General features: G+C 39.7%; 1 protein-coding gene across 3 annotated transcripts in view; it reads left to right on the top strand.

Moving 5' to 3' along the window:
• The window catches only part of Col14a1 (collagen type XIV alpha 1 chain), a 220,025-nt gene that overhangs the window by 166,875 nt on the left and 38,993 nt on the right, over positions 1–14,157 (top strand). For all 3 annotated transcript variants that reach the window (XM_055626634.1, XM_055626633.1, XM_055626635.1), the window contains exons 38-40: positions 3,248–3,343; positions 4,733–4,786; positions 5,089–5,142. In XM_055626634.1, the coding sequence (XP_055482609.1) occupies positions 3,248–3,343; positions 4,733–4,786; positions 5,089–5,142 (204 nt within the window). The remainder of the gene's footprint in view (positions 1–3,247; positions 3,344–4,732; positions 4,787–5,088; positions 5,143–14,157) is intronic.

The raw sequence follows: 14,157 nt of genomic DNA, 5'->3' as shown, positions 1-14,157 counted from the left end.
TATCCTCCTCTCCTTCCATCTGGCCCTAGCTTATCAGGTATCTTCAGGATGGTTGCAATGTCCTTATCTGTGGCCGAGCAAGGCTGCTCCTCCCCCAGGGGGGAGGGGAAGCTCATAAGTTCATGTCAGAAACAATTCCTGTCCCACTTACTAGGGAACCCACTTGGATAATGAACTACCATGGGCTATGTCTGAGCAGGGGTTATAGGTTATATCCATGCATGGTCCTTGGTTGGATAAACATTCTCATAGAAGACCCCTGTGCTCAGATATATTTGGACCTTATGGGGCTCCCTGTCCCCTCTATGATATACAAATTCCTCCTTCCTTCATATGATTCCCGACACTCTGCCAAAGGCTTGGTTATGGGTCTCAGCATGTGCTTTGATACACTGCTAGGTAGAGTCTTTCAGGTGTCTTCTGTGGTAGGCTACTGTCCTGTTGCTTGTTTTCTCCTATTTCCAATGTCCATCCCCTTTGTCTTTCTAGATGAGGATTAATCATCTTACCCCTGGACCTCTTTCTTGTTTATCTTCTTTAGGCGTACATATTTTAGTATGTTTATCCTATCTTATAGGTCTATATAAGTGAGTATATACCATGTGTGTCTTTCTGCTTTTGGGATACCTCACTCAGGATGAATTTTTTCTAGATCCCACCATTTGCCTGCAAAATTCATGATTTCTTTGTTTTTAATTGCTGAGTAGTATTCCATTGTATAAAAGTACCACAATTTCTGTATCCATTCCTCAACTGAGGGACATCTGGGTTGTTTCCAGGTTCTGGCTATTACGAATAAAGCTGCTACAAACATGGTTGAGCAAATGTCCATGTGTACTTGAACATCTTTTGGATATATGCTTAGGAGTGGTATAGCTGGATCTTGAGGTAGCACTATTCCTAATTGTCTGAGAAAGCACCAGATTGATTTCCAAGTGGTTGTACCAGTTGACATTCCCACCAGCAATTGAGGAGGGTTCCCCTTTCTCCACATCCTCTCCAGCATGTGTTATCTCTTGCGTTTTTGATCTTAGCCCTTCTGATGGGTGTAAGGTGAAATCTCAGGATCATTTTGATTTGCATCTCTCTGATAGCTAGGGAAGTTGAACATCTCCTTATATGTTTCTCTGCCATTCTATATTCTTCTACAGAGAATTCTCTGTTTAGCTCCATACCCCATTTTTTAATTGGGTTACTTGAATTATTGCCTTTTAACTTCTTTAGTTCTTTATATATTCCATATCCTCTGTCAGATATTGGGTTGGTGAAGATCCTTTCCCAATCTGTAGGCTGTCATTTTGTTCTAACGACAGTTTCTTTTGCTTTACAGAAACTTTTTTCGGTTTCATGAGGTCAATAAATGGGACCTCATGAAACTGGAAAGCTTCCTTCCCATATTAATTGTCATGTAATTTCAACCAATTTCCACTTTCAATGTACTGCTTAGAAAATATTTTTTTCTTTGTATGTGTATTTTTTTTTTTTTGCTTACATACACATCTATGCATCTTGTGCATGACTGATGACTGTGAACATCAGAAGAGGCCATTGTATCCCCTGGAACTAGAGTTACAGACAGTTGTGTGTTACCATGTGGCTACTGGGAGCTAATCCTGAATCCTTTGAAAGAACAGACAGTACTCTTAATCCCAGATCCATCTTTCAAGGCCCTTTCAATATGTTTTGTACAACCTTATCAGTGAACATGCCATTGGTACTCTGTACTCTGTCCATTTCAGACTTTCCCAGATATTCCAGCTGCTGGGCTTTTCCATGTGTTTTTTTTTTTCCCCATACACTTCATTTTAAGGAAAACTATTCTGCCCTGATTATCTATCTGCAGTTTACCCCACTATCTTTTTTATTCTAAGTTATTTGTCTCGAGTAATACATTCAGCAGTTTCACATTTGAAATGATTTATAAATTATACAAAAGAAATAGTATATTGAAGTGCTCTTGTATTTATTGCAACAGAACTCACTATAGAAAATAAGTGGAAAAACCCAATTACCCATCAAAAGATGAACTGGTAAAAGATTATGGTTGTTCAGGATGGGATACTACTTAGCCATTTAAGATCAAATTTGGTAATTTGTGAAAACATGATGCATCTATAATACATGTTAAGTGAAATAAACCAGGCAGAGAAAGTCATGAATGATTTTACATATATGTGGAATCTAAGAATTTTTATAAAAATTAAGAACAAAGTAGCTGTTACCCAAGGCTCAGGGGTGGGGATGAAGAATGAGGCAAAACTGGCCATATGTGTTAAGTTTTAGGGAAAATAGCTTCTAATATTCCCCTGCATAGTAGGGTCTGTGGGTAACAATGACATACTCCCTATTTCAAAGAAGCTGCAAGAAAGAAAGTGTTTTAACACACATATACACACAAGCACACAGACAGACACACACACACATGTTAATGAAGCTAGATGTTCTTACCATTGGTTAATCTTATCACACATGCTTGTGTGGAGAAGTGGTTCTATGTGGTACTGCATTGATCTACACAATTGTAGCATGACTACTAGAATAGTTTGCTACCCAGGCCCAGGAGATCTTAGTAAAGGCCTAACCTCACTGTGGTCACCAGATTTGACAGGGAAAAAGAAACTGAGCATAAATAGATATTCTGAGTGTAAGATTACTTGTTGAGTTGTTTAAAGCACAATAGAGTCTGAAAGAATTGGGAGGTACTGATGTGAAAGGGATGCCTTACCCTGGGTATAAGGGAAAACGATTTTGAGTTAGAGACGCTTGATGGCTGCAGAAGAACTGCACTTTGGTACTGCAGGGAGATCAGGGAGAAAACGGGCTTGGCGTGATGTTCTCAGAAAGAGGCTGAGGAGTACTGGCGTGGGAAGTGACAGCAGGGAGGGAGAAGAGGCCATTCATCCAGTTTCCTTCCTGGACCAGGAGGGTGGTCCTGCAGGGCGTTCTCCTTTGGGAAGTGTTAGGCAGTTGTGGGCGGACTACTTACTCACATAATTGGCACAGCATTCTTATATGCAGAAACAAAATAAATAAAGTTGATGAAATCCTGGTGTGTTTATTCTATGGCTTACTGATGACATTTTACCCAGGAGGTAAATCATTTGAAGCTTTGTGTCTCATTACCCTCTGAGAATTCCATATCTTACCAGTTTATTAGGAAAAAAGTGTTGTATCCAGGAATGTCTTTTGGGTATTAGAGGATCTAACTTCTCAAGTAGTTTTTTTTTTTTTTTTTCTTGCCTTCTAGGGACCAGAGGGCCCTCGGGGGGAAACAGGTCCTGCAGGACCCCAGGGCCCACCCGGACCCCAAGGACCCAGTGGTCTGTCCATTCAAGGCATGCCTGTGAGTTGTGTGTACATATTCAGATGAGTTTTAATTAATTAATTAAACACACATATAATTAGTTAATTAATTAATTAATTAATTATTACAATTTATTCACTTTGTATTCTGGCTGTATTATTGCTCCATGTCTCCTCCCAGACCCATCCATCTGCCCTCTTCTTCTCCTATGCCCCTTCCCTAATCCACTGATAGGGGAGAACCTCCTCCCCTTCTATCTGACCCTAGCTTATCGGGTCTCATCAGGACTGATTGCATTGTCTCTCTCTGTGGCCTGGCAAGGCTGCTCCCCTCAGATGGATTTTATATTTTGTGTCTTACCAATGAGTCCCAGTCCTTTTGACAGTCACAACTGACTGACTGTTCATTAGCTCCACAATCAATTGCTTGCTCAGTGATGTTGGTCTTTCAACAAACAGGTACACGGGAAAGGAAAAAGCATATCCATAGCAGTCCACCTAAGACGGATGGCAGGTCAACATGGATAGCCTTTGCTTGTTTGTCTAAATTCTTTTCTAAAATTGTGTGTGTGTGTGACGTGTGAGTGTGCACTCATGCACTGTGAACATGGATACATGCTTTTTGGCATGTACTAAATGCAGATATATGTGTGAATGTATGTAAAGTACAGGCAAGAGATCAGTATTAGGTGTCCTCCTCTGGAGTCTCCTACCTTGGTAGTGCCTTCATTGGCCTAACACTTGATGAATGGCCTCAGCTACCTAGCCAAGGATCCCTAGAGACCCACCTGTGTCCAGTGCCCTACCCCAGTGTTGGGATTACAAGTACATGATACTATGCTCAGATTTTTATTTTTAATATGGGTCCTGGGGATCAAAATCAGGAAGTCTTCAAACTTGTGGGGCAAACATTGACTTATCACCCAGCCCTTGACTAAACCTTTGGCATCTAAAAGGTAACAACTGTTACAGCAATTCATTATTGATGTGTAGCCATTGTGCGTATAGAATAATAAGGTATATGATTTCATGTTTCTACTGTCACCAGAATATAATCCAAAGAGTGAGTTTTAGAGTTTATATTGTAGGCATTAAATGGCTATTTTGAAATATTTATTATCTCTGAAAATAAATTTAATTCACTGGAATATATCTGATTTCAAATGTTAAACTATAAGTAACATTGAAATATTCAACTCTCCCCCATATGTGTTAGCGTTATCAGCTTGGTTGTCTGCGCACGATGGTTTGGAATTGTTCTTGTACATAAACATTTGCTTCTGCAGGAAGGTTTACATGGATGAAGTAGCATATGTGAGAGGTGAATTACGACATGTGAATGTTAGTGTAAAGACAGTTTGCTGTTGAAAACACTCTAACCAAGAACTTATGTCTGTGAACCTAACTCTGTGTACTTTTGGATACTTAGGGAATGCCAGGTGATAAAGGAGATAAAGGAGATGTTGGCCTTCCTGGTCCACAGGTAGTATTTTTGCTGTTAGTCTTTTGCCAAGGATAGAAACGTGCAGCTTCTGATATCAGCTGTGACCTTGGCAGGGGGTCTATGTTAATGACATTTGCCGTGATTCAGTCACCTTTTTGAAAGCCAGACTGATTAAGGGCGGGAACATCTATTTCTCAGTAGTAACTTCTGGGTGTCAGTTCTGTATCACAAGAGGTTCCCCTTATGCCAGGGGCTTTATTTGGGGGCTGTTGTTTGTTCTGGGGGGGGGCAGGGGAGCTGTTGTCTTAAAGCTGACTCTTTTCTGTTCTTGATCTCCCTAGGGTGTCCCTGGAAGTGTGGGTTCACCCGGACGTGATGGCTCACCAGGCCAGAGGGTAAGAACTTGCCAAATGTTGGTTTTTGGCAAGGTAGATTTCCTGCCTAGTCACTTTGCTGAAGAGAGCTTTTATAAGTGGGCACCAAGTTAGGGTTTGTGTTTTTTCTTCTGTCAGCATAATTTCTATTATGTTTCTGTTTCCCTTCAACCATGTCTTCTGTCAATTTTTTTTCATCAGATTTAACCTTTGATGGCAGTATCCTGTTCTAAATGCTCTCAAGCCTGATTCTTATTTGCACTGAGTTACATCTAAATTGGCTTTGTGGGTTTTCCTAGTTCTTTCAGATCCTTGAAGTGCAGACCTAAAAGAAAGTAACAACTACATACATAGAAATTAAGTAGAATGACTTAAAAAGGAATGTCCATTGGTTTAGTATATCTCAGTTATCTGTTCTTTTTACTGGTTTAAATAGACAGCAGCAAAATAAAGTACAAAAATCAGCAGGCGAGATTTAAGCTGAAGTATGACTTTTGTTTCATTGACAGATTTTTTACCAAGGCCGGTTTGGAGAGTTGTAATTTCTGGGGGGGAAATTCAAATTTAAAAACTTTATCACATGTTGTAATGGGGTCAGAATCCTGTTAAAACAAAAGGGTGGATAATCAAAACAAGCTTGGCAGGGGCGTCTGGGAAGGGTTCCCCGAGGTGGTGTGGGCTTCTTGATTGGGTGACAGAGGTGGCCAGGTAGATGAGGAGAGGAAAACCACTGCAAACAGGAAGGACCGTTTCTATAAAGGAGGAAAATGGAAACATCGGGGCAACCTGAATACAGTGTGTTGGGCTAGAGATCACAAATCAGTGTGTGTAAATGTGTACACGTGTGTACATGCCTGTTATGCAAGTTTATGATAAGAGGCAGTCAGACTTACTTAGAAAAAAGTAAAATTTTCAACTTTATCATAAAGGGAATACAAAATAGGGAATACAAAATTAGTACGTTTTGAAGGGAAAGAGAAACTATCTTCCTTTTAAAAATCTTTTTATTTATACTTTGATAATTTCATGTCTGTATGCAATGTATTTTGGTCATATCATTTCCCAACTTAAGCACTTCCACTTCCCCCAGAACCCCAGCAACTGTCCCTCCTAACTTCATAGCCTCTTGTTTTCATCTAGTTAGTTCAGTTTCGTGAGGCCTGTGTGTGCAGACAACCTCCCAGAGGCCACATTCCTAAAGAGAACTCTCTCTTCCTCAGCATTCATCAGCTACCAGTAGGTCCCCAGGTAGGAGCAGGACTTTGTAAGTTCCTCCATCAAGCATGCTGGGATTTTGACTATTTTGGTGATGTGTAGGTCTTGTGTGTGCACCTATAGCTGCTGTGATTTCATACGCACTACAGCCCTGGCATGTCCAGAAAACACTATTTCACAACAGTCTTTCCCAACCCCTGGCTATTCCAGCCTTTCTGTTCCTTCTTCCATGATGTTCCCTGAGCCTTGAGGGAAAGGGGTGTGATAGAGGTGTTCGGTTTACACCTGAGCACCACAGTCATTTATTCTCTGCATTTTGACCAGTTGTGAATCTGTATTAATGGACATCTACGGCAAAAGGAAACTTCTCTGATGGGAGTCAAAAGCTAAACTAATCTGTGGGTATAGAGATAAATATTTAGAAAACATTTTGATACTGGTTTCATTTAGCAAAAATAATAGTACTAGGTTTCCCCCTAGGGTCTATGACCTACCTACCCAGCTGGGCATTCTTGGCCCAGTTTATAACACTAGGCAAGAGTTCCATACTGTTGAGTGGGCTTGAATCCAAACAGAAAATAGTTGGTTACTCTAATTACATCCAAGCTACTATTGCATCGGTGAGTGTGTTTTGACAGGCTAGTCTTTTCTGTAGCTTGCAGAACTCACACCTAGATAGGACTATCACTGACTTTTTCCCCCTAGAGCCAACATAGCACTTTTTGGCACTATGAAGGCTGGACAATACAAGGGTGCTTCTAGGTCAGTATAGGCTTGATTTCTCAAGTCTTGTGACCTAAACATGTGTCTCTTCAGGCTCCATCTTCCTAAATAATCACCTATTTAGACTTGTGAGAAACCCTACCTTCCTCTAACCCCTGTACCGTAGGGAATGGCAAGCACTTACATCTTGTCCAGTGAAGATTGACACAGCATTCAAATAGCATTTCCTGGGAGTTGATATACCTTAAGAGGCTAACACTTGATGGAAGACTTACTTTCTACTCTGGCAGGCTTGATTGTAGCTCCCTGTCACTAGGCTGCTCAAGAATATGGAAATGGGGAACCAGGCTTGGTGACACAAATCTATCATCCCAGTAGGCTGAGATGGGGCAGGGGATTGCAAGTTGAAGGCTTGTTTGGACTACAGAGTGAGCTCAAGGCTAGTCTGGGCAATTTAAGGAAGTTTTATCTTCAAGTGGATAGTAAAAATAGCTTTTCAGTGGTAGAGTGCTTGGCTGGCATACATGGAGCCCTAATTTCAATCCCTAATACTGAAAAAAAGAAAAAAAAAAGTTAATTTTTTCTTTGAGTATGTAGGTATGGGACTTGAACTCTCCTCTTACTCCCACCTTTTTAACAGAAACTTACATTTGTTTAAAACCTCAGTGCAATGTCTGTTTACCAAATGGACTAGGCTATAGACCATGTTTAGACTAGAGCAGCTGAAGAAAGCCTTCTCTGAGAGGTAGATTTATGTACAGCTCTTGTGCTTATGGGAGTATCTAGAAGTATTTATATGTTTTGGCCAAGTGCATAGGCTAAGAATCTGTGTGGTTACACACCTAGATTCCTTCATGATTTCTGAATCCCTGAAAACAGCAAATCTGAAGATTTGGTTGAGTCAGTTTATTTGATTTATCTATGTATAGAGCTCAGTCTTGGCAAAGAACTCTGATCCAAACTTGTTAGGTTAGTATTTGAATCCTTTGGTTTTAGATTTTTTTTTCTCTTAAAATCCATATATGAAAGCAGATTTTTAAATAAATATTTTCTATTTGCATGTGTTTATCTTTATTAATAAAACTTCAGTGCTGTCATAAAGTGATAAGATACTTGGTTCTTGTTTTCCTCCCTTCCTCCATTAGGAAGTAAAGCTTTGAGGCTGTGCCTGATGCTGATTATGAAATTTTTCTTCGATGGGAATGGAGTTCTTTTGTAAATCTGTCAGCAGCATCCATTCAGTATGAAACCACGTGTCTTTTAAAGAAGATTGGGTAGTTCCTTTAATTGTAACCTTAGAAAAGTTATTTAAGACAGTACCAACTGACATAAAAATTAAGGAGATGCCATTCACACGAAATAAAATAGTAGTGCCGTGGAACGGGGATGTAGCTGTGCTGCTTAAGGGAAGAACAGCACACATTTTTCTCAATCAGCCACATCTTAGCTGAGCACCTGTACCACACCATTTACCACTCTCAGCCTGAAAAGAGTTTTCCCTTAATGCCTGCAGAGAATATTATGAAAGCAAGAAAAGCTTCAATTGCTAAAGAAAGCAATCTGTAGACCTCCTAAAGGAGGAAAGAGCAGGATAGGATTTCATGCCTACTGTCCTTGGCAGGGAAAATAATGAGTCTCTCAGAGACAGTAGAGGAGGAAGGAAGAAGGGCTAGTCAAAGAAGAGTCACTTACGGGACTCTGATCTGTTTAGTCAAATGATCTGAAGGCTGATGGGGGAGGTTAATAAAGGCCTAAAAGAATTACTTAACATGTTGAGAACCTTCTCAGGAAACATACTCTATGGAGGGCCATGTCCCTCTGGTTAGGCAATGGTAGATGTGGAGCTTCTTAAAGAATACTGAGAACAAACACTTCATGATTATCCCTGCTCTGCTGTAGGATGCTATACAATAACAATGACGATGGCACTCTGTAGACTCAGTGAACAGAATGATGGGATCTGCATCTAAAGTAACTGTGAAAAGCCCCTTTTGGATACTCCCCATTTTTTTTACCTTTTTAAAAAATATTTATTTTATAATTTGTTGTTTTGATAGCTCTTCGTTAAATTCCGCAATGAGGTAATTTGTAGCACAGTCAATTTTTTTCCTATTGTTTTGAGAGTTTTTTAATTAAATTTTTATTTTTATGTTAATTACAGTTTATTCACTTTGTATCCCAGATGTAGCCCACTCCCTCCTCCCTTCCCAATCTCACCCTCCCTCTCCCTTCTCTACCCATGCCCCTCTCCTAGTCCACTGATAGGGGAGGTCTTCCTCCCCTTCCTTTTGATCCTAGTCTATCAGGTCTCATCATGACTGGCTGCATTGTCTTCCTCTGTGTCCTGGTAAGGCTGCTCCCCCTTCAGGGAGAGGTGATCAAAGAACAGGCCAATCAGTTTATGTCAGAGGGAGTCTCTGTTCCCATTACTATGGAACCCACTTGGACCCTGAACTGCCATGGGCTACATCTGTGCAGAGGTTCTAGGTTATCTCCATGAATGGTCCTTGGTTGGAGTATCAGTCTCAGAAAAGACCCCTGCAGCCAGATTTTTTGGTTCTGTTGCTCTCCTTGTGGAGCTCCTGACCCTTCCAGGTATTTCTATCTCCCCCTTCTTTCATAAGATTCCCTGCACTCTGCCCAAAGTTTGGTTATGAGTCTCAGCATCTGCTTTGATACCCTACAGGGTAGAGTCTTTCATAGGCCCTCTGTGGCAGGCTCCTGTCCTGTTCCCTGTTTTCTCCTTCTTCTGATGTCCATTCTCTTTCCTGGTGCCAATGTTACCACTGAATATACCAAGAGGTTAAGAGGTCTTGAGAAATAATAAAAAGGAGAAAATACAACTTCTTCTCATATTTCTAGCTTATTCTGGCTTTTCCCAAGGTGGATCTTGGACTCTTGGAGTCAACTCTTATTCAATACCGGGCCTGAGGCCATAAGCAAGTCTAGCTAGACTTCCTGAAGTAAGTTTCCGCCTCAGCCTTGAAAGCCAACAGACTAGCATGTTGAAAGTGATGGTTCGAGCTTACATTTGCAACTAATTCAGCCAGGCATCCAGGTTTCACTCCAAGCCTTTCCAACTAAAACATTCTGGCCTTTCCTTCTTTTTTCCTATAAATCTCCTACCCTCCCCACCCCAACCCTTACTTTCTTCTTGTCTTGATATCTTTGTGTAGGTCCTTTCATGTGATCTCCAAACTCCTCTGATGTGTGCTAGATTCTCAGTAGCCACACTACACATTCAGTTGATCCTTTGGAAATTGGATAGAATAGGTAAGATAGATAGACAGACAGACAGACAGACAGACAGACAGACAGATAGATAGATAGATAGATAGAAAGATAGACAGATGATGGACAGATAGGTGATCTATATATGTATTTATATATGAGAGAGAAATACAGGGATAAAAAAAGACAGAAAGATTAAATGTAGAGAAAATAAATGATAGAATAAAAAGATAAGTTTGTTGATAGAGAAATGAAGACATAGAGACACATGATAAACACAGAAATCTATATGTAGAGAGAGATAGATTATTGATTAGAGATAGATAAGTAAATGTCAGATTACATAGATGGACAGTGAATGAATTCAAAGTAGCAGAGAAAAGAAAAATGAAAGAGAGTCCCTTTACTGTTTCTGAGGTCAATTTCCTCCAAGATTAATTTTCTGGCCAGTATCCAAAGAAAAATTTTAGAATTATGCCTGTCTTCCAACATGGTTTTACCAAAAACCAGGTGAAAGAAGATATACAGATGATTAGAGATATACTTCAGTGGCCAATGGGGGAGCTGTTCTTCCATGTGCAGAGTGTGTTAGTTTCTGAATTCAGGACAAATTTATGTGGGAATCCTTATTTCCCAATGGTCCGCTCATCCTCATGTGTCAACAGTAGCTGGCCTTCCTTATCTGTAAAGGATGAACTGTCATGGAGGGTGCTCTACACCCAGGCTGTAAGGTGTGGGCTTGGAAACTTCATGTTGTCAAGACCCATATTCATCATTGGTCAAAGACATAATATTGCACTATATGGGGTATAGTAGGGGTTCATTCACATAAAGTATTTCCAATGATATGATCTTAAAATATATTATTGGCATGCATGCTTTTTGATCAGTTCAATGAGCCAGGGATTTTTGTGCTTAGTAGTCTTGGAAGATTGTGCAGACATACAAAAAATCAAACAAGTATAAGTTTTTTTTTTTTTTTAAAGATTTATTTGCTTATTTATTTATTATGTATACAGTGTTCTACATGCATATACACGTGCAGGCCAGAAGAGGGCACCAGATCTCATCTTTGATGGTTGTGAGCCACTATGTGGTTGCTGGGAATTGAACTCAGGACCTTCAGGAGAGCAGCCAGTGCTCTTAACCTCTGAGCCATCTCTCCAGCCCAAGTATAAGTTTTTTAAAAAAAAATATTTGGATTCTATCTTGAAAGAACACTTGAAGCATGCTACTTGATTGTGTGGTTTTGATGTACACAAAGACCATATTGTGTGGAATGTTCTGTTTCATCAAAAATAATTTGGGTTGAAAATGTACTTGAGACATTGAACTCAAGTCAACTATTTGGATAGATTTTATTCCTGTCGTGAATATTAGTCAGTGATGAGAGAGTCATCTAAAAAATACTTTGTGAAATAGTAGGTTTGTGATAATGACGCCCATGGGCATCGTCCTTCTTCAGAAAAGGCAGTGTAAGCTATTACCAAAAAACTGGTAGCCAGAATGTTTGGATTTTCTTCTTTGTGGGTCCAACTCTAGACGGATTTTTGTAAAATCTCAGGAAAACATTTACACAGTCAGCTACAGTGAGGAGAGCTTGTGCAATTTGGAGTTGGCTGTTTCTTTTAAATATGAAGTATGCAATATATGTGCATGTCTTGTGTTCTCTTCTTTAACCCCAGGATATCCATGAGTGCTGGTCAATGCCATCCTCACCCTTCCAGACAGAGAACCTGAAGGTCTGAAAGTTGAAGGAACTAAACAATGGTCAGAACTAGGTAGTACTGGGGCCAGGAGTTTAGCTCATCTCTCTGGATCCAACACTACGTTTTTCTTTCCACAAAATTATGAAAGTTAAGATTACTATGGAGTTTCATGATTGAGGAAATCTTCCAGAACACTTAAGTAGCAGGACTCTAACAATAAAGATGCCACACCCTGTACTTCGGGGGCAGGAATCCAATTTGGGTTACTTTCTTAATAAAGTAAGAGATGATCATTCATAAAGCTCTGACTCTAATCTCTTAGCCCATTGTTTGGATAATGGTTATTCTGTGGATATCTGAGAAAGGAGGAGCTTCTTGGGTATTTAGTTTTCAGCTCTTAGGTGCTCAGATGAAGTCCATTCTTGGATATCTACCTTACCTTCCTCTTGCATGTTGTCATTCAGGGCAGGACCAGATGTTTAAACTTTGGTAAACCAACTCAGTTCCACTATCTCAGTCATCAGGTTGTTTTTCCTTGTTTGTTTGTTGTGTCTAGTACATAAATCTCACACTTTAACCTCAAATATACAGATACAGAAAATCCTGTAGGCAAGACTTAAGACTGTAACTGTATAGATTTAGATAGTTTAATGATTCTATATGTATCTAGGTTTTGGAATCATTGAATAGTCTATTATATAGGGTCTGTTATATTTCCAGATACATTCTTTGATACAATATTGATGATATGTTGTTGTTTTAGTTATCTGACGTCATAAGTGTGAGATAATAAAAACTATAGTTGTATTCTAAATTGCATTAAATATATTAATGCATATATATATTAATATATATGCATTTATCAACACACACACATAGATTATGCATACACACATAGTTTTAATGTGTGTGTGTCACTGAAAATTTCCCAGTGAGACCATGCATAATTCCTGGTCTTTAATTTGTTCCCCAGGCCCATGTTCGCATAGCCTGTGGCTTTTGGCTGCTTGGCCTTTTTATGTGGTAGTTACTAGTAATCCTTTGTGGCAAATAGCAGCCTTAGTTGGCCAGCTGCCACCTTTAGTCATGGCAGTCCAGGACCAGACCACGGGGTTGAAATCATGCATCATAGGGTTATCCAGCCCTCACTTCATCACACGACAATCTCGTCAAATCCAGGTGGCTCGCACATCTTACTGCAGTAATCAGGAGACCTCAACATTGACCCATAGTATAGAATCCTATAGCATATGTCCATGATCTGCCATTGCAGGCTTCAGAGAAGGTGTCTATATCACTAGTGAGTTAGTAGTTCTGAAATCTCTTTCTGAGAGATTCGTAAACACATGTACCCTGACTTCTGACCTTAACTTCAGTTAAAAATCTAGCTGTGGGTAGGTGGGTTTCATCCTGCAGGGGCTGTAGGCTCTGGCCTGGAAACTATGAACATTTAAGGATTGGTGTTGGTATGCAAAAGAAAGATATAAATGGAAATTAATCAATATCCAATGAAGCTGACATAAAACATGCTTTGCATTTTTTTGTAAAAGTTAATTTAATGTTCATTAGAACATTAGTGAGGATCAAAGTTAAGTTTTAAATTGGATTTTGTATTGCTGATAGATCACAGCAAATCATAACTTCATAATTTGCTCATAGCCAAGTACTTTCAAAAAATTATGAAAATCCTTTTAACTTCTTAATAGCAAGAACTATTTTAGTGTGGGCTGTGGCTGTATAGTAGTATTCTAAGGTACAAATATCAAAAAGGCAAAAATAATTGAAGCTATCCACATCAATGAACATGTCTGTTTATGGGTGGCTGACTTAATGCACTTAAAAAATGCGTCTTACAAAATGCATACATTTTTCCAAAAATAGAAAGGTGAACAAGGAGGCCCAAACCATACCTTAATAAGAGGTAACAGGTTTTCTCGGAGTGAACTGTCAGGGAATACAGTGATACCTGGGGAAGGAAAATGCTGGATTGAGTGTATACTTAAGGCTAGATGATTTATAAAAACCGTTTGATTGGGCCTTGAATCTCGAGGCTGGGGAGTGTAAGATCTAGTAGGTCATGTTTCATGAGGCCTTCTTGCTTAAAGTATGATGTGGCAGAAACCACTGAACAGTGAGTGAGAATGAGCATGAAAGGGTG

This window comes from Psammomys obesus, unplaced genomic scaffold (assembly GCF_907164565.1).
Source record: "Psammomys obesus unplaced genomic scaffold, mPsaObe1.curated_primary_1811, whole genome shotgun sequence".
NCBI lineage: Eukaryota > Metazoa > Chordata > Mammalia > Rodentia > Muridae > Psammomys > Psammomys obesus.
This window is presented reverse-complemented; position numbering and strand designations above follow the sequence as displayed.